We start from the raw sequence: 20,842 nt of genomic DNA, 5'->3' as shown, positions 1-20,842 counted from the left end.
CCCTCCGGGGGTCCGACAGAGGCCGTGGGGAGCGGCAGCGGCAGGTGCCCCTGCCCCTCGGGCATCTCACGGCGGCACGGGTCCGCAGCTGCTCTCACGGTCACCCGCGAACGCGCCTCCTGCTGCCGCCGCCCGCTCTCCTCCGCGGCGGGGAGGAGCGAGTCTCCCGCCCCCACCTCCGGAGGAGCAGGGCAAGGCATGTGCGTGCGGGGTGGCGCCTTCCGGAGGCGCACCAAGCCCCGGGCTGGCTACGCGGCGACCACGGCCGCCCGCCGCACCATGCCGCTGCCGCGGCTCCTCCTCTCCGCCTCCCGCGCGGGAGCGCGCTCCGCTCCACTCCCCGGCTGCCGCCTGCAGCAGCGGCCGCGCTGAGGGAGTTGCGCGGGGTCTGCCCAATGTGGCAAGAGGCGATGATGATGAGAAGGCGACGTCGCTACCTGCTGGAGCGGGTAGAACAGGCGGGCGGCGGCGGGGCGAACGGTGAGCAGTCCCGCTCCCGGGACTGGCTCTACGAGTCCTACTACTGCATGAGCCAGCAGCACCCGCTCATCGTCTTCCTGCTCCTCATCGTGATGGGCGCCTGCCTGGCCTTGCTCGCCGTCTTTTTCGCCTTCGGGCTGGTAAGAAACGCCCTCCCGGTCTGGGACCCGCGCCACTCGTCATCCCCGCTCTTGCCGCCCGGCATCCCCGTTCTCGCCTCCCGGTCGTCATCTCCGCACTCGGCGTCTTCAGCCGAGCCGGGCGGGGCGGGACGGGACGGGACGGGACGGGGCGGGCAAGAGCTGCTGCTTCTGTGAAGGAAAGTTGATGGCGGGAGGTGCCGGGGTGGCGGCGGACAGCGACTGCGGGACGCGGGTCTCCCCCCGCCTAAACTTTGCAGCCTGATGTTTGAGGCGACGCTGGAACAGCAGCATCGCGGCTGATGGGGCGAAAACTGAGTCAACAAGCATATCGAGTTTAATTCACTTAATTCATTGGCTCTGCTCTCTTCCAGCTGGCAGCTTAGCTGTGCTGGCTTTGTTAGTGGCAGGGTTTAAATCGCCGCACTAAAATGCGGTCCCTACCAGTATCTGATAACATTTTTATGGCAAGTAGGCAGGGGCCGTTTCCTCCTTGTCGTCGTCCCCCTCCCCCCCATTATATCATTTTCGAGCGTTTGACCCATTTTCTCCAGAAAGCTTTTGGGCAGCGCAGTCTTCATTTCTAAGGGAGGTGAAGTTCGGTTGGTCGAATACCTTTTCTGTATGTCCAGTGCGGGGCTTGCAGCCTTTGGGAGGAAAAATATGTCCAAGTGGCAGATGACAGTCCGTATCAGTTCATCTCGCTCAAAAATCCATGGCGTTTTTGCCCTTGCGTTGAACGCAAAGGGAAAAAAAGCTGCAGAGGGCACTAAAATTCTTGCTCCTCACGGAGTTTTCCTGGTGTTAAAGATTAGAAGCAGGCTTATTGCATGGCAGTATAATTCTGAGGAATGGGGATTTGAGGGGTCCAGACGTTTTTTTAAACAATAACTACATATATATGTATATATATAGTAGTGTTTTTTTTAACAGTTATATATATATATATACATATATATATAGTGGTCTTCGTGGAAAGTGTAATGTTTATTGAGTAGAAATAGAGTGAGGGTAAGTAGGTTAGCATAAATCTCATGGATTTTCTTCAAGAAGCACTGCACATAACAGTGTTTGCTTAAAAGATCAGAGAATCTTGCTTGATTGCTTGTGGTGACCAAACTTTTGTCTTAAAAATACCGGAACTACTTGCAGGATTAGTTAGAATTAATTGACAGTTTATTTTGTTATTTGCATTAATTATTTTTTGAGCTTTTTGTTTAAAGCACCACTCTTACTGGATATGGAACAGTTGTAAAAGTGCTAATGAAAGGCCAGTAATGGTAATGCCTCGTAATTCAGTTGTTTAATGCCTAAATCATTCATTTTTGAAGCTGTGTGTACAAAATACAAGTTCAATGTCTTACCTTGTTCTGATGTGTTAACTTGGATACTTGTCCATCGAGGCCAAAGAGACCAATGGTGGAAATGGACATCCATCAGATACTAAGGTGGAGGTATAGTTAGGTATGGAGATGTGTACAATATTTGCCTACAGTCAAGGTGGCAGAACTTGGGGTTGACAATGTTTAGCAGTAAATTTCATACTTTTTGATCATGGTACAATCTATTGCTTGTTTACAAGTTGCATATGCTTATTTTTGCAATTCCATTTCTTGAGGTCAGTCATTCAGATAACAATGGTGGCATAACACTGGACCCAGGACCGCTGAAAGTTAAAAAACCAAAATTGTAAGCTGGCCAAATCTTGCCAGGCATTACCACTTAAGAATGAGTTACTTTTAAGTTCAGTCTGCATTTGGAATTCCAGACATACCGGAAGAGGAAAAAAAAAAAGTGTGTTTAAAATCTTTTTCCTGAGCCTTTATCTTTCTGTGGCTAACAACTGGACGTGTAAGTGCAGAGACTTGGGTTTCATCCTTAATGTTCTCAGTCATAGGACGAAAGTAACTTCAGGCGCAGACAAAGCTTGCCTATATGGACTTCTAGCCACAGGATGTTGGACAGAATCCTTTGGAGCAGTGCCCAGAGTTTCACCTAAAAGCATTTTATTATAGTATAGCTCTGGTAGTGTTTGTGATTAAAATATTCCTGAAGGTTTAGATCTGTTTGTCCCACATTTGAAGGAAGAATTTTCTTTTTACATAGCTGTGGAATCTTAGCTTTTTTTTTTTTTTCTTTTTTGTGCCTGATGATATATGAAAGGGGCATGCAGTTAGGAATGTCTGAGCCACAAGAGCCAATATTAATATCCTTGTCTTTATTTTGCACATCTAGTTTGCATGTGATTATTTTGGCAGATGCAATCTGTAGAGGAGGCGCAATGGAAGTGGGATAGTTCTGTGTAGATCTGTGCTGTGCATTTGAAGTTAAAGGAAATCTTTCTTAACAGTTGTTTCCTTTAGATTTCATACAGAGCAGTTAAGATTTTACTGAAAATTACTTTAGCCCATTACGGAAACAAAACTCCAAAATGACTCACCATGACACTCATTTTGTATTTCTTGCTTGTACTTCAAAGAACATCTTAGAACATGCAATGTGGGATTAGACATTGTTAAGGAAAGATTGATATTCTTGAAGCATGAACCATTTTTATGTTCTAGGCTTTCTTAAAAAAACCCTGAAACCAATGGAAGTGAGAGGCTTTCCTTCTGTTTTAAATTTTTATTTGGTTGTTACAATGTATCACTGTTATGTCTGACTTGTCTTTTTTTTTGGCAGTGTATTCTTAAGTGTTCTCAAGTACAGCCAACGACACGCGGATGTGTTCCGCTTACTCAGCTGTTTCAACCTGTCAGAATACAAGCTGTAGCCTTCCTGATTTCAGATGAAAAATTTATAAAAGATTTTGCAGAATTACAGTGAACAAGATTATTTGCAAAGTGTGCCTGGAAATATGATTACTTTCGGACAATGTAGTGCTGTTGTTAGTGAGGGATGTTTTTTGGGAGATTTTGCTTTTGTTTGTTTCAAAAAAACATTGTGATTTTGACCTTTGGAACCAAGCTCTCTCTCTCTTCAAAAACTAGATATAAGGCTCCTAGAGTCTGCTTGAAAGATGATAGTTCACAGCTTAGAGTTTTAAATAATGTAATGATAGTATCAACGTTTGAATTTCCTGTGTCAGAGTATCCTCTGTATTTCTCTCTACCTGGGTGAACTGAATACTTGCAAAATGAGATCAGTCCTCCACGTTTAGCTGCTGTTAAAATCAATAGAGAGTAAATTATTTTCCCAAACCTGTGAAAGCCTTCAAGTGCTTAGAAATGCCAGAGGTCAGCTTCATTTTCTGTCCAGTTATTGTCATGTTCTTTCAATATGTGTAGGATGAACTCATTATTTGCACCTCTCTCCCTTTTAATGCTAAAAACTGAAGACCATTTTTAGTGGTCTCTAGAACAGTTTTGTCTCTGGCAAAAGTGTATCTATTATAACTGTGATTTGTAGGAGGAAAAAATACTACCATTAAAAAAATTATAATGTAAAATGTGAGTGTAGCTGAAATATCTGCAGCCATGGTGTTTTGTTTCTTACATGGTTAACCAAAACTCTGAAAGCAAGGATCATGACCAATTTGTACAGTTTATTGGAAGGCCGTTTTTTTATCCATGTATTTTCTAGACATAAAGAATGCCCAGTCCATACATACAGTGCAGAGGTATCAGAATGTTTCAGAACTTGTGGTATAAGTGGGAGAAGACCTATGTCTGTCAAGATCTTTCTGTCCCTTTTTCTCAAATTCATAATTTCTCAAAATCTGCTGCTTGGTATACATGTTTTCTTTTAGATTGGCCCATGCTCCTTGCTAAAAAACTGTAAGCCTGCCATGCAGTGTTCAACATTGGTTTGCAGCCCTTATCTGTCTCCCAAGTCCTTGCTGCTTCATGTGACCTTGTAATGTTCTTAAGATGTGGTTGCTGATGCAGAGCTGCATGCTTTTTTCCCGAGTGGAGCATGTTTTGCATGAAAACTGCTTCTATAATGTGGCATTCTGGTGCCTTCACTCTTAGAAAGCATCATGAGATAGATTTGGGTTAGCTGACTAATGATTGTATGTGAAGTGGAGGTATTACTTATACTGTTCAGTTGCATCTTTGAAGTTCCTGAACAGTTAGTGATCATGCTGATAGGCTCTGTTGTGATTCCTGAACCCTTTTACTGATTCATAAATCTAAGAAACTAAAGGTTGGGTGCACACCTGCATTACTGGCATGCCCAAATACCTTCTACAGCAAAAGTGGGAACAGGCAATCATTCTTAAAGAGACAATACAGTTAACTAGAGAGGTGTACTTGTGACATGGCAGACATACTCTGTTTCAACTAGTTTTCACACCTCAGAACTTTACCTTCAGTAGATTCTGCTTGGAAACAGAGGTAGCACATTAAAATTTCATGGCTGTCAATGTGGCTGTTAGGGACCTGTTCTGTGCAAAGAGACAACTAAAAGAGTCCTCTAAGCCTCCTGGGGTTGAACTGAGATGTGCCACTTCTTTGATCCTTTGGTAAGAATGACAGCTAATCCTCCCTTTCCTCTAATTGGTCTACTCTATCTAAAAGAAATTCTTGTTGCTTCTGGTAGAAATTGGACATCAACCAAATCCTTCCAGAGCTCTATGATCAGAAGCTAATCCTGAAATGGAAGGGGAAAAGTCTTCAGGTTTATGTGGAAAAGACAAGTTCCATCATTCTGTGTCTCAAAGTGATTAGGTGTTTGCATAAGGGCATCTGCTGCATGCCTCTGGTAATGTTCTCATCAGTACTCTGGATCTGAAAAAATCATCTGTCCATTCCAAAAGGTCACTAAACTGATGTGGTGGTGTTACATCCCTATTTATAAGATGCTCTGTTATGACCTAGTCACATAGAACAGTACATCACTCTACAGTTATTTTGTAAATTTACTTGCACTTCGAATTTTAGGAAATCTTTTGACATCACTGCTGTGTAATTTAAACATTTTTGGTTCAAATGCACTGACCGCCTTCCCAAGAATACCTGAAAACATTCCTTGGAATCCTTGCAGACTGAAAGTAAGCCAAAGTGCCTGCTGTACTATTTTCAAACTCTAGCATTCCCCTTAAGAATAAATTTAAGTCACAGCAAAGGTAATGAAGTAGGAATATTCTCACTATTTGAAGGACAAGCAGTGACAGGGGTCGTTTGCTGTTCAGTGCTGTGGTGCTTGTGCCCAGGAGGCATCCTACCTCTTCATAAATTCATTCTGCCAGAGTATTGCTCCTACTAAGATGAGGAAGAATTCAAAACAAAAATTAGTGTATTTATAATGCCTTTTCTTTCCATAATTCCAGCTATAATTGAACATACTGTTCTGCTTTCAAGTCTCCTATTAAAATGTTCCATGAGGAAATCCTGTGTTTCTATTTTCTTTGCTTGTCTCTCAGCACCATATTACAATATATTCTTCCAGCTGTAGTGGCTGTTTGGCAGCTGTAGTTGCTGGCTATGTGATGCAATTGTAGGATATTGCCATTCATGCCAGATGTTCCTTCCGGTAGTATCATTGGTTGTCTGAGCATAACTTTTGTAGCTAGAACTACCTCTTTAGTGGGAGGCCTGTAAAGGTTGCTGTATCTTCCGTCCTGAATCTGGAGTTGCCTAGCTTTGTGTCTGCTTTCATTCCCCAGTACTACATCAGTCTGGGCCTTTTCTTGTTCCTAATGACAGTCCCAATACATCAGTAGTTACTTTTAATGGTACTAAGAGCTTGTCTCATTTGCCAGTCACTAACAAGCCTGGAAACGGAGAACCATCAAGATAATGAGGTGCCACTGGCAACCTCACTTTGCATACTTCTGTTTCATTTATGTTATTTATATTGAATAATTTGAATGATGAATAAGAACTGAGCAGCCCCATGGCTGTGGCTGTATTTGAAAAAAATTCAGACACATTTGATGTCAACAGTTGTGACTCAAAATGGTAGATCCACAACTGCTAATCACTACTGCTGGCAAAAAGACAAGTAATGTACCAACTACAACTGCTGTTTACTGAGGTGCATGGAAATGAGACTGGTGATGGATTGGGCTACCATTGTCTGCAGTCTTTATCAACATCAAGCCAGGTATCTGGATTCACAAACATGTATTGGCAACTCCACAGTGGATCTGCCATGGACCTGTGAATACCTGTCTGCTTATCTTGCTTAAAGTTTTTAAAAATTGTTTCAAATACCTTGTTGTGGAGTATTCCAGATTGCACCATGCATCACTCCAAGCTGATGGTGGCATGGATGGTGGCATGGGTGTTTAGCACAGATAGAAGTGATCTGCAAATCTCTTGAACAGCTGGGTGTGTCAGCATCATGGCAACAAAGTGCAACTGAACACCTGTAGTGTTTTATCTTATGTCTACATCTCAGCCAGGCTTTGATCCCAAACAAGCCTGGTGCTCTCTGTGGCTTCTGCATGTTTCAAAGATATCTGAGTCAGCTCAAGCCTTATTGATATGTGATGAGAAGGTGCCAACACATTAAACTTCTATTTTGGGGGATCTGGACCCCAAAATAAATGAATTAGCACAGTTCTGCCCCTTTCCCCTACCTTCTCTTTTTTTCTTTGAGCATCACTCCTGATCCTATTGAAAAGTACACACACTCATTTTCTTCTCCAGATATTTTGTATCTATATCTTGAATAAGCAATCTCCCGATTCATATGATTCATATGAACCTTATTCATACGATCCATATGAACCTTATTCATACGATACTGAACGCTCAAGTGACTATTGCACCATCTGTGCAGAGGAGACTGAGGCTGTCTCTACACTTACTCTCAGCTGTCTGTTTCTCCAACCTGTATAAAACCATTTTCTGTATCTCTTGTCTCTAAACAGAACTCTTGTTCTTAGTGGTGCCTTTGTGATAGAAAAGTCCCTTGCTCTTCCTGGTAAGAATCTGTTTCAGGCTTGTATCTTGGAGAAGCAGAGGAAGCAGCACCTGTTAGCACTGTCCTGTAAGCCTTGCCCTCATATCTTTTGTTTGGGCATCCACTTCTTTCATCATCCATGGTTCCAGTTTGAAATTTATGTAACCTGGAAGATGTACTCCAGAGTACTGGAGCAATGGCTTCTGATTGCATGCTTAGAGTGTACTCCAAAAGACATGGTAAGATGTGCTCTGGCCCAGAGGTGTTTCCCTTATAGCTTTAGGTACAAAAAGTCTAGTGTACGGTCATTAGATGGTGCCATGAGAACATCTGTGGACTGATGGCTTTTCAGAGCCAGTCACTGGAGTTTTCAAGTGTAGTTAGAACTTGTTTTGTCCATCTGCCTCTGCAGACAGCTGAATTGTATGCCATGGGACCTTTTAAAGACCCTAAATGCTATGGCACGCACAGTGGACCTGCCCACTGCCTGTATAACTGGGATTGCTGTCCTTCCATTCCAGGTAAAATTTCCTTATCTATGTCTCCAATTTGCTACTACTTCAGTACTGGGAAGACTAGATTCCCCCAGCTCCATTTCCAGCATGACTGAATTCAGGGTGATGCCTTAGATACCTAATTTGTCCTCAGAGGTATGTTGGGAAGGCTTTTTTATCCTGGCTCAGCAACTGCTTGAAATTATTCCTGCTCTTAGAGAGTCATAGAATGATTTATGTTGGAAAAGACCCTTAAGATCATTGATTCCAACCTAACACTGTCAAGTCTACCATTAAACCATGTCCCTAAGTGGCCCATCTACGCATCTTTTGAATACCTCCAGGGATGGTGACTCAAGCACTTCCCTGGTGAATCTGTTCCAGTGGTTGATAACCTTTTTGGTGAAGAAATTTTTCCTAATATCCAGTTTAAACATACTCTTTGGCAACTTGAGTTCATTTCCTCTTCTCCTGTTGCTTATTACTTGGGAAAAGACAACGACCCCCACTTTGCTACAGCCTCATTTCAGGCAGTTGTAGAGAGCTAGGTTTCCCCTCAGCCTCCTTTTCTCCAGGCTAAACAACCCGGTTCCCTCAGCTGCCCATCATAAATTGCTTTATATACCTTGGCAAGTATATTAATTGCCTTCCTTTCATGCAGTCATTGTAGTGGTCTTTTCTAGTAACACAGTAGTCTGAGCACAGTCTACTCTAGTCAAGACCTATGAGGTAGTAGGTTGTCCACAGCAATAACTGGTCTATAATCCCCACTGGCACTCTGTTAGCTTGTGCCAGAAAGTAGCTGTGGTCTTTCACTTGGGCTTGTTTTCTGCCTAGCAATCCAGACAATTTCCAAACTCAGCTGGAGGGTGGTGAGATTTCAGACACTTCCAAGTGATTTGATGTCTGTTTAGAACAATTTACCAGATTGCTTTTGATTTATTTTACTTTTAATATTTTCTTATCTGTGCCTTAAAGAAATGGGGTAACAGTAGTGGTCAAATAAACCCTCAGGTAGCACTAAATGGAGATGCCTGGATTTGCAGAATCTGGTTTGTGCCATTTCCTATGGATGTGTCAGAAGTTATCTTTATAGAGCTGTTACTTGGCACAGTTATATTTTAAATATAAGTTAACATGTTGGCTACCCTTACTTGAAATTTTATCATTGGAGAAGTAATACCAATTGCTGAACTGAGAAATATGAGAGTGTGCGAAGTGTCCTTAGGGGAGTAAGGTTTAAAAACATTTTTTGCGATAATAACTATTTAGTAAGTAACTACAAAACCTTACATAAGACTTGAAAAGTAATTACACAATGAAAGTAGTGACTTTTCAATATTAAAACTATTTTTCACATTTCCTTATTATGCTGCTATGTTAAATCTGTGAAATATTCTTGCAAAAATGTTATTTTTTAAAGACCCAGTAGAGAAAGAGTATAAGCTAACCTTTTTCTTCATTAAACAGACCTTTAAAATTAACACTTTTTTCTCCTGTGATGAAACTCACGTGCTCCCTGCTTCAAATTTTGCAATACTTAAATTTAAATAAGATCCATCTTGACATTTTTTCTTGATTCCAAGTTGGCGTGTCAGGAGTAAAGAGGTGAGGGAAAGCCACCTTTTAGCTTTGATTTAAAAGTGACAGCCAAAATATGCAACTGTCAATGTTAAATAGCTCAGAGAATGGAATTATACTTCAGTATTTCTGACTTCCACAGGTATATATGGGTACAAGGAAAACCATAATTTCACTTTCAATATGTGTTATAGTGCAGTTAATCTGAAGAGCATGTCGTTGAGTGATATGAAATAATGTATTATCTGTAATGTTTAACCGATGGAGCTCTTTCAATAATGGCATATTTTGAATATATTTAACTACAAAGCATATATTTGTCTTAGGTGTTTTACTTAATTTATCTTAATGTATCCACATTTTGGGATGTTGCATAAATAGCAGTTGGACAGTTTCTTTAAGATTATTGTGATAATAAGAAGAGGAAGGCTTTGGAGAACATCAGAGAAACAAGCTAAGCAAAGTTACTAAGGCACATTTTGGGAGAGGAATTCAGAACCAATACATGCAGAATAAAGCCATGCAAGAAGGTTATGTTGATAACTACATTTACATTAAAAATACTCTAAATTACATGAGTAGGTGCTAATTAACTCTGGAGCCTGAAATAATTTATTTCATCAAAGTGCAAACTTATGCTCACTTTGCTGTGTATTGTCTTAGCCCTCTTCTGAAGGGAACACTTCAGGGAGCAGAATGTAATTAACTGCCGTTGCTCTCTGGGACGTGGATAATGTCTTTGAGTAAGACAATTTTATAAGCGCGCCAGCTGAGTGTTGTAGCCTGAGTAACAGGGTTGGACCATCTTTCTTTTCATTGTTGAATGTCTAAAAGTAGAGCTAATCTTGATGATTGCCAGCGTGAGAGAAGATTGAGATGATGCTGGATGACTGAAAGGCATGACATAACTGCTCATGTTCCATGACCCGACTGTGGGCTCTCTGAATGCCAGCTTATTAAACAAATAGTTTTATTCACTGACAGATTTTATATGATGCACTTAATATAAAATGGAAATCAATGGAAAATAAATTGAGAGAGAAAACTGCTGATACAGGAAGTGAGGATGTGTAAAGAAATAGGAAAAGGTGCTCAACATTCAGGTTGAGAACATGGGGTTTGCGCAAAGCACATTTATGTATAGAAAATATATAAACATACATGTCCAGATTCTGCTAATTATGTTTTTGGCAGGGATAAGTGTCTGCCCTCTTTTTCATGATGTGCAATACAGTAGGAATGGTCACAGGCTCATGGTATTCCCTAGCTACACATTTGCATGCGGGCAGCTCAAGTAGAGGTTCTTCCCTGTTATTCTGAGATGGACACTACATTTAAAAATCAAAAGAGCTGTAGCAAAGGACACGTACTTCATGCATGGAAGAGAAGCCTTACTAACGTGTTACTTCATCAGTAAGATTGTGTTGTGGCTTTGACTATTAGGAACCTGTGTTTTTCAGTTCTTTTGTATTCATTTGGAAGCGGTTGTGGTGGTAGGAACAAAATTGTTTACAATGTTCATCACGCATTAAAGTGTCATCATGATGTTCTAGCTCATTTATTCTTTTTGCTGTTCTGCATTTTGGGTTGTTTTTGATTGCTAGTGAGCTCCAAAGGGGTGTTTTGGCTCTGCCTGTGTTAAACAGCAAATGTATCAATTTCTAAGTGTTAGTAGCCAACCAAGAACCTGCTGTTATGTATATAGAATTAGGATTGTTTTGTCTGAGCTGCCTCACTTTACACTCATCTTCACTGAAATTCACATTGGCCCTGTCCAGTGAACTCTGTCTGCTTGGGGTGATTTGTTCTACATTTCATGTTCTAACTTTTGTCTGCCTTATCATGATGCTTCAATTTGAGACAGATCTTTTGATGTGTGTCCCCTGTATAGAATATTCTGGAATGAGAACTAGCCCATGCTGAACACAGTTTGAAAACCCCCCAAACGCTTTCTGCTACAGTGTGTTTTTTGCTAACTGTTCTTTTTACTACCTGGCATCATCTCTTTGCTTAGAAGTCCTTCAGAGGGCTGCCAAGTCCTGATTAAGTTTCAAAAATAATGTATTACTTATTTTTATATTTTTTAAAATGATTTCCAAAGCTTTTTTATTGGCTTGCATTATTGAGTCTTTATATTAATCCTGCTAAATTTCATGATCCTTTTTATTACCCTCTGGTTGTGTTTTTTTTTTTCTTTCTGAAGTAATTTTTGGAAATTGATTAGTTTCTGGCTGTGCCTCTGAGTTTTATAGTGTCTTGAGGCCACCTACAAAGATTTTAATCCGTAAGCTTCTAGCTCCCCCTTTCACAGAATCATACAGAATCACAGAATGTCAGGGGTTGGAAAGGACCTGGAAAGGTCATCTAGTCCAACCCCCCTGCCAGAGCAAGACCATGCAGGAATGCATCCAGTTGGGTTTTGAAAGCCTCCAGTGAAGGAGACTCCACAACCTTTCTGGGCAGCCTGTTCCAGTGTTCCATCATCCTTACCATAAAAAAGTTTTTCCTCATGTTGAGGTGGATCACCCTGTGCTCCAGCTTGTCCTGTCATTGGACATTTGTGTTTTGTTTTTCATATGTATGCTTAACAATCTTTCTAATGCTGTAAAGCAGTTTCTCAATATTAATACTTTATGAACTAGGTTCTTTCTACTTCTTGAGATCATATTCAATGTTTCTCTTTCTTAGTATTGATGGTTTTTTGTTAATTTGTTGTCTGTTTTGTTTCAGCTGTGCATGAGACAGAAGTTTCAGCTTCCATCTGCTATTGCGATCCTTAGTGAGTCTAGCTGTGAGAAGTTATCTTTTGACCTGTTGTGTTTTCTTTTTCACAGCCTTTCTTATCGCAGAGTTTCATAACATCTCAAGTAATTTCCATCCTGGTTGGATGACCAGTCCTCTAGGTCACTTATTTTGATAAGCCTTTACTATTCAGTCTATTTTTTTGGTTCATAGGACTTCATACTCTTTGTTGATATTCTTAAATTGCTAATACAAGCCCTTCTTCAATTTGTGCTGAAGTGTACAGTTTTCAGTCTTTTCTGCTTTTTCAGTTTTCTGCTGATGTTTTTTTCCCAACCAAGTTTTCAGTTAGACCATTGTGTAAATGTTTTTAACAACAGGCATTTTACATCTTCCATCTCACTTCTTCGGCTTTTAGTCTTCATATAGAAAAGTGTATACTTTCACATGGGTGTTTTATGAATCTGATTTTTTTTTTAAAGAAGAACCTGTCTGTTCTGTCTTTTCTTTGCCATTTACATCTTGCTTGAGTTTAATGATCTTATGTCCTTTCTTTTAGTTGAGAATTACAGGTCTTCATGACATTACTTCTCTTAAACCATGTACTCTCTTTCTATAACCTCTTCAGTTTGAGTATTTTCTCATGACCTTTGAAGTGTCTGGAAACTTATTTAAGTTCATCTACTTTCTAGAGGTGCCCTCCCAATTTCCAGAATTTCCATGTTTTGTTTTTTTTCTTAATTCCCTTTTAAATATATTTTCTTACTTGCTTATTGAAAATTGCTTGCCAGCCTGTGCTGTTTAGGGAGCATTTCTGGAAATGGTACCATAGTTTTCTGCTTCTTCACTAGCAACCAGTATTTTAACCAGTGTTTTGCCTTTGGCACATTTCTTTTAACCTTCCTTCTGTTAATGTTACGTGCACAGCAGCCACACCTTTGACACCTCCAAGCAGCCTTTCCAAATTCTCTGTGAGATCTGATGCTTTTGCATTAAGCAGAGAAGTCCGTGATCTCTGGTTGTCAGACTTTGTGTTCCTGATAATAAGTGCTGCAACACTGAGTTTCATTCAGCTGAAGGTTCATTCAGCTGTCAGACAAACTTGGAAAAATCTGTATGCACTTGTTTTGCACTGAGTAAGTGAGAAGGTGAACATTGGCAAAAAGCGCTTGGCTCTGTAGTCAAGCACACAGGTGGTCAGAAGGGTGGTTGGTCAACTGCATTAGCACTATTAAATAGTCCTATGTTCTAACTAGGACAGACCCTGCAAAGTCAAAGAAAATTTCCTCTTGATTTCAGCAGAATTATTGCACTGTTGCAAAATGCTGGGCCTTTAATATGGGGTGGATTTTATAGTGCACATTGTTTGTGACTTTCATGTTTGAAGAGAGGCTTCAGGTGACCAGAATGTCATCTGAATGAAGTCTTACTACTTTAATAGTGTCATAATTTACTAACAAATACAAAATTATCTAGAATCTGGCCATGAATGCAGAGCTACTACTTGCTGGCTATATATGGCATCATGCAGCAGCTTGGCAGCTGTCATGCTGGTCAGAATTACCTGATACATGTGTTGTGCAGGTTACTGGACTGATTGCAGACTAGAGAGGAGTCAGATACCATGTGCTGTTAACAGCGAGTGTAGGCTGCACATCAAACTCATTAACAGAGAGAACTGAATTTCTTAAGACAGTGGACATCATGAAAGACCTGGATTTGAGCCTGATGCTGTTACCATTGATCTGCCAGGCTAAACAGGGAATGCTGAATCAGAGGGAAAAAATCTCAGGCATGCAATTATATAGGGCCTTAGTGAAAATCAAAAGCTTTGCTGATACAAACTTCAGGACAGTTTGATTAAAAGTTGCAGTTCAATTAATTTTCTGCTAGTGTCCTTGAACATGTTGCCCAAAGCTCAATAAAAGCTTTAAAAAAACAGTCATGTGAGAAGGCTTCTAGCCAGGCAGCTAAGCAAGAAAAACAAGCCAAGCTTTGTATTAGGAAAGATAAATGGTGGGCACAAAAGGCAGAGAACTTTTTCTAAGTAGTGGGTCCAGAAAATACAGTGTGGGCTTGGAAACAATATCTGGCCTTAAAGACACTGCACCATTTCTGAAGGGAAGATGGACAAATTGTGATGGAATTGATGGAAAAGAAATCTTAGATGGCAGGCCAAAACCTTCTCAGTTGTCCTAAATGATGAAGTCCTGGATGAAGCTGTACAGCTACTTAGCCAGGAGCAGGGTGTGGCACCTCCTAATAAAATGGATATTTTTTCAGCTGTCTAGCAGATGGCAAACAGTGCAGTCAGCCGTAGGCAGATTCACTAAAATATAAAACCATGGGATAAAAATCACAAGAAGCCAGAGAACTTTTGAAGCTTTTTTGGCTTTGTAGAGAACTATTTCTTGAGGTTTTAGAACTCATCCACTATCTGCTTTTATGAAGGGAAAGGTGATGACATTCTTCTGAAAATCATTCTCATTCTCTCAAATCCTGGAAAAGGCTTTACAGGAAAGTTGGTTATTTTTTTTTTAATTATTTTTTTCCTTTAGATCACAGAATCACAGAAACATTCAGGTTGCAAAAGGCCCTCAGGATCACCAAGTCCCAATGATAACTCTGCTCTACACAGTTCACCCCTAAACCATATCCCCAAGCACCACATCCGAATGACCTTGAAACACACCCAGGGTTGGTGACTCAACCACCTCCCTGGGCAGCACATTCCAATGCCTGACCACTCTTTCTGTGAAAATTTTTTTCCTTATGTCCAGTCTAAACCTATTGAGTCGTAGCTTGAGGCCATCCCATCTTGTTCTATCACTAATTACCTGTGAGAAGAGACCAGCACCAGCCTCTCTACAATGTCCTTTCAGGTAGTTGTAGAGAGCAATGAGGTTGCCCCTCAGCCTCCTCTTTTCCAAACTAAACCACCCCAGCTCCCTCAGTCGCTCCTCATAAGATTTATTCTCCAGGCCCTTCACCAGCATCGTTGTCCTCTGCACTGGCTCCAGCACCTCCACATCTCTCTTGTGTTGAGGTGCCCAAAACTGGACACAATACTGGAGGTGTGGCCTCACCAGAGCTGGGTACAAGGGGACAATCACCTCCCTACTGCTGGACGCAGCAGTTTTGATACAAGCCAGCATGCCATTGGCTTTCTTGGCCACCTGGGCACACTGCTTGCTCATATTCAGTTGCCCATTGATTAGAACCCCCAGGTCCCTTTCTGCCAGAAGATGTTTCCATCATTCTGGTTAAAGGATGGTGTTGTACTGTTTTAATAGAGAGGACAGTAAGTTAGTAAATCTTGATCCCTGTAATATTTTTTTAAACCCACAAGACTTTTGAAAATAGATGTAAGAAACTGTGTGTGGTTTTAATGTCTGAAGAACATTGCTCACTTGTTTTTTACATTTACATTTAGAGGTAGAAACCAATTTAGGCTTGAAGAGCCATTATGCCAAATCAGAACACTACAGCTGTCACAGGAATGAAGGTTTGCAGAAGGAGCATTTCTTGTTTTTTTCTCGTTAATAGATAAATTATTTGACCAGAGAAATAAAATTTCATGGCCTGGGTGCTGTGCTTCCTGGAGACTGGTGAAAAGGGTTAAGGCATGTTTAAAAAAAAAAAAAAAATCTTCACTTTGAGGGTGGCAGAGCACTGGACCAGGCTGCCCAGAGAGGTTGTGGAGTCTCTGTCCCTGGAGGCATTCAAATCCCACCTGGTGGTGTTCCTGTGTGATTTACCCTGGGTGATCCTGCTCTTAGCAGGGGGGTTGGACTAGATGATCCTCAGAGGTCCCTTCCAACCCCTAACAATCTGTGATTCTGTGTGATTCTATGATTCTGTGGACTTGTTTCACTGATCTCAGCAAAAAGTAGGACTTTAAAACAGTAAATGGTTTGAGTTAAAGTATGTGGTATTTCAGATTCCAGGCAGGTGTCCTGTGAGTGTAGAGTGCTGTCAAATTCCAGTAAATGAAAAAAACATAGAGGGAAAAATACCCAAAAAAGAAAGACCATGGTAAAAGATCTTGTGCTAAACCTGGTGTTTTAAATCCTTGTTTGTTCATTTTTTCAGAGTACTTCATCAAGTGGTATGGCTTTATATAAAACAGTAAAGTGCTCTACAGCAGCTTTGCTGTTTAAAATTAAACTAAGGGCATGACATTATCTGGAAAAGGAAAGAACAGGCTGTAGAATGAGAGAATGTTGTGTTGTGGGCTTTAGAAAGATCAGTGAAAGTGATTCTTCAGACTTTAGTGGTGATAAGATTATCACGCACTTCTGAAGAATTTGTGAGGGTTGGAAAAATTTCTAACAGTATACTTTTTAATTTCTTCAGTAATCAAAAGACAGCAAAAGAGAACACAGGAAGATGGAGCTGTTAGGCAAGATGCATGTATTGGAGGCTTAGCCGTTATGTTTGAAAGTGTCGTGCTGATACTTTAATTCCATTATCTCTGGCATATCTTAATTTTTGAGATTGGCAACCAAAATAGAAGGAAAGTGTTGTGGTGGTTTTGTGTGGTTTTTTTTGGTTTTTTTTTTTCTGTTTGCTCCCCCTCCCCCCTTGAAAACTGGTTAGGGAAACAGAACAGTTAGCCTTCAGGATTTGTGTTTGTATTCAACGTCACACTGCTAAACACACTGATGACTGCAAATATTGATCAAAAAGCTACCAGTTTTAAATGTCCTGCTCTCAAAGTTACAATTTAGTAAACATTTCCTCTGAAGTAGTAAGAAAATATTGTTAAAAGTAGTTTCGAAAATAAACTTCTGCCTCACATGGTCTGCTTTTGCTGACCTGACATTAACATTTATTTTGCAGGTGGGATTGTGAAAAATTTCCCCATACACATTAAAGCTTTCTCAAAAGGATTCAAATGATAATAGCAACTATTTTCTCATCTATTTTTAAATTACCTAATGTGTATACTGTTCTGTCTTTAAATTTAAATTTCACTTATGAATTCACACAGTGTATAGGGCAATGCAAGCAGCTTGTGACGTGGGAAGGATGTTTTGTTGTCTGCTCAGAGGTGGATGGCCCACTGCAGTCAGAGAGGTTGCATTCAGTTACCTGTGGAGAGGAGCTGATACATTGTGGTCTGTTATTTTTCCCCCCTGCATATGTTTATACCCAAAACAAAATACAGAATTATTTGGGAGCTGGGGTTGTTTAGTCTGGAGAAGAGGAGGCTCTGGGGAGACCTGATAGCAGCCTTCCAGTACCTGAAGGGGGTATACAGGAAGGATGGAGAGAGGGCTGTTTAAAAGGGCCTGTGGTGACAGAACAAGGGGCAGTGGCTTCAAACTAGAGAAGGGCAGATTTGGACTGGATATCAAGGTGGTGGAACTCTGGAACAGGTTCCCCATAGAGGTGGTTGAGGTCCTTTCCCTGGAGATATTCAAGGTGAGGCTTGACAGGGCTCTGGGCAAACCTGGTCTAGTTGAGGATGTCCTTGCTGACTTCAGGGCAGGGTTTGGACTAGATGACTTTTGGAGGTCCCTTCTAGGGTGGGCCATTCTATGATTCTGTGATTATGGAACAGCCAACCACAGAAGGAAAGCAAGCAGAAATAAAATTTTAGATTTAGTAATCAAAATGGGTCAGCTAGGTATTGAGATAATTGTACACTTAAAAAAGGATATTGACTGATTAGCTCTTAGTTTGGAACAAACATTTTGATGGATTGATTTAATGATAGGATACATACACAAATATGTAGCTGTGTGACTATATATATAGTCCAAAATGAAATCTAAATACTGATCCATTACAAAGCAAGATTGTATTAGAAAGCACAATACTTCTTTATTTAGTGAGATGGAGAAGTGTGCTGTTGAAGCACATGTGGGTATTGTTGCTAGTGTATTTGGAGCATGATGATTATCACTGAAATACCAATTTTCTGTCATTTAAATGTGTGGTTTTCCTGAGTCTTGTCTTCCTCCAAGAGCTTGTGGGTTCCTTCACTGCTGTGACCTGAACTGCATGAGAGCTGTTGTAAGGAACTTAATGTTGTCCCATCACCAGTGAAGAGAACTAATTCCTCTGACCTTGTAACAAGAGTTTCTGAAAGTGCAGAAGTCAAAGGTTGAAGAAAAATGCTTTTGTTGTTATCTGGGCTAACACTGGTTATGACATTGTTAAATCAATTCACCAAAACAAATTTCAGAGATGGGAATCATCAAAAAACCACACAATTCAGAGACATAAATCAGTAGCTTTTACTACTAGTAGTTATTATTTTATATTTTGTCTCTTACTGTACAAAATTGCATGTGTCTTAGTTCACATGGCTCTGTACTCCTGTGGGCACTTACCTCCATGCCTAACTTTATGCCAGTGAATTTGTTTTTGATACCTGAATACTTGAAAGCCTTGTTGTGCATGTTTAATACTTTGAAGATTAGTGTTTTAATTTCAAAGTTAGCACCATCACTTACAGTTCCTTGCCTCTTCTTTGGTTTGAACCTAGCAGGGTGGTGGCAGCTCCTGAGCTAGAGGCAGTATGGTGGTGTCTGTCAGAGCAGAGCCTCAGCTAATGCACTCTCCAAAGAAGCAGTCTGTGCCTCTCATCTGTGCTGAAGTGCATGGGTTATTGGCTGAGGTTCAGTAGCAGGTTTATGTGTAAGAGTGGCTCCTGGTGCAGGGCTGCCTGGTGCTGGGGTAGCTACCAGTGTGGTGGGAGGACAGGGCTGTGTGTCATAGCAGGTCATTGTTGCAGTGTGCCATACATATGTAGGCAAGGCTGCAAGGAAAATTAAGAAGACTGAAGAGAGAAGGGTAAAGAACCTTCCAGCAAGTGTCCCTATAGTTGTTGGGATGTAAGGCTTATTTGATCTGGAAGAAAAGAACAAGCAGAAATGCTGACAGCGTTTATAAATGTCTGTAAATTTGTAGTTTTGTTCTACCTGTAGCAAGTCTCAAACACATAAGGAGGGGGGAAATCACAACAAAAACCTCTTAGGTAAAATGTTAAAGTATTTAAGTTGAAGACCAATGAATAAACAAGATTTATCAGGGTACTAAGAGAGTAACTACAAAGCAAGGGAAAAATAAATGTTGTTTCTTTGTGCTTAGATGTCTTACAAATCAGCAAATAGGTACTTTCAGGCTGTTCCCAAGATTTCACCAGCATGAAAAATGAATATGAGGCATTTCTGCATGAAATGTATTGTTAGTGGAGGATTTCATGTTTCAACAGTAGCATTTGCAGCAGTCCTTGTTGCTGCAAATGAGGTTATTAGAATTCATAACAGCTGGGGGAATGAGTAGAGATCCTGTGACCAGATTTTTATATGGTGCTGTTGTACTTCATACAGAGATATGTACAGGAATATAAAATAAAATATTTATTCTTTTTTAATGCATCCATCACTAGGTGAATTAATATTAGTGTAGTAACATTTGCATAAGTTCTGTAAATAAATATTTATAAAATTTATAAAAAATTATAAAATATTATTAAAAATGTTTATTCTGAATCTCACTTCAAGTTATATTCTAGTCATTGCTCTGGGTGTTGTTTACACATTTTGAAGTAAGCAGTTGCTAGGAGAAAATGTATATGTGTAATCTAGATCATGTCCTTCCTCCTAAGTACTTAACCAGAAACAAAATTTATAGTGCCTTGCAAATATCACTATAGAAAAGGCTTTTATTCATGGACACACAGCTGCTTTGGGAGGCATTTTGACAGCTGCAGTCTTCAATAGTGAAGCTTGAATTTCACCTGCAAACCACACTAATCACAGAAATCTTTTGAATCCTGGAGCAGAAAGGCTATTTCACTTCTGCACACTGGGGCTGCCTTTTAGTTTGCTCAGTTCTGTGAGCCTAGTGCATTGCTGTAGTGTGATTTATAGTTTTCTCAATCTGCTTCAACTAACACATATCCCAATTTAGCAAAAGAAATGCCATGCAGTAGTGTGGTTGAGACTTGTTTATGAAGTTAATACTCCACATAACAGCTTTTTACAGTCAAAGAAATCCTATTTTAATTCAACTTACCTTTTGATATTCAGGCATGTCTTTCTGGGATCTCCGGTGCAATCGGTTTAGAGTATGTTATTGCTGACTGACCTTTAAGTACATTAATTTTTAACTTCCTTTTCATTTCCCTCTGTTTCCAGGAAATTGAAGACCATGTGGCATTTTTAATAACTGTTCCAACAGCCCTAGCAATTTTTTTTGCTATATTTATCCTTGTCTGCGTAGAACCTGTATTTAAGAAGCTGCTTCGTGTATTTTCTCTGGTGGTCTGGGTGTGTCTTGTTGCCATGGGATATCTCTTTATGTGTTTTGGAGGAATCATCTGCCCCTGGGACCAGGTAAGAATGTCACTATTATTAATTGTACTTCCATTGGGTACATTTACAAGAACCATTCTATGCAAAAAGCTCTCACATTTATTTTTGTGAGAGATTTCATAAAAAGTTTTCATGATTGTTTGGATGCTGAAACTTGCCACTACTTCAGAAATACTGAACTGATGGGCATGCTTAGGATGTGGGAACATTTGACTTTCTTTTT

The 20,842-nt window shown here is 40.3% G+C and overlaps 1 protein-coding gene across 1 annotated transcript in view; it reads left to right on the top strand.

The window, feature by feature from the left end:
- The first annotated feature begins 395 nt into the window (after positions 1 to 395).
- ADCY2 (adenylate cyclase 2) overlaps positions 396 to 20,842 on the top strand; it is a 199,208-nt gene continuing 178,761 nt past the window's right edge. Inside the window, exons 1-2 of the mRNA XM_054381597.1 lie at positions 396 to 620; positions 20,443 to 20,640. Of these exons, the coding sequence (XP_054237572.1) occupies positions 396 to 620; positions 20,443 to 20,640 (423 nt within the window). The remainder of the gene's footprint in view (positions 621 to 20,442; positions 20,641 to 20,842) is intronic.

Source organism: Indicator indicator, chromosome 6, assembly GCF_027791375.1.
Source record: "Indicator indicator isolate 239-I01 chromosome 6, UM_Iind_1.1, whole genome shotgun sequence".
Classification (NCBI taxonomy): domain Eukaryota; kingdom Metazoa; phylum Chordata; class Aves; order Piciformes; family Indicatoridae; genus Indicator; species Indicator indicator.
Note: the sequence above shows the minus strand (reverse complement) of the source record. Positions and strands in the feature narration are given on the sequence as shown.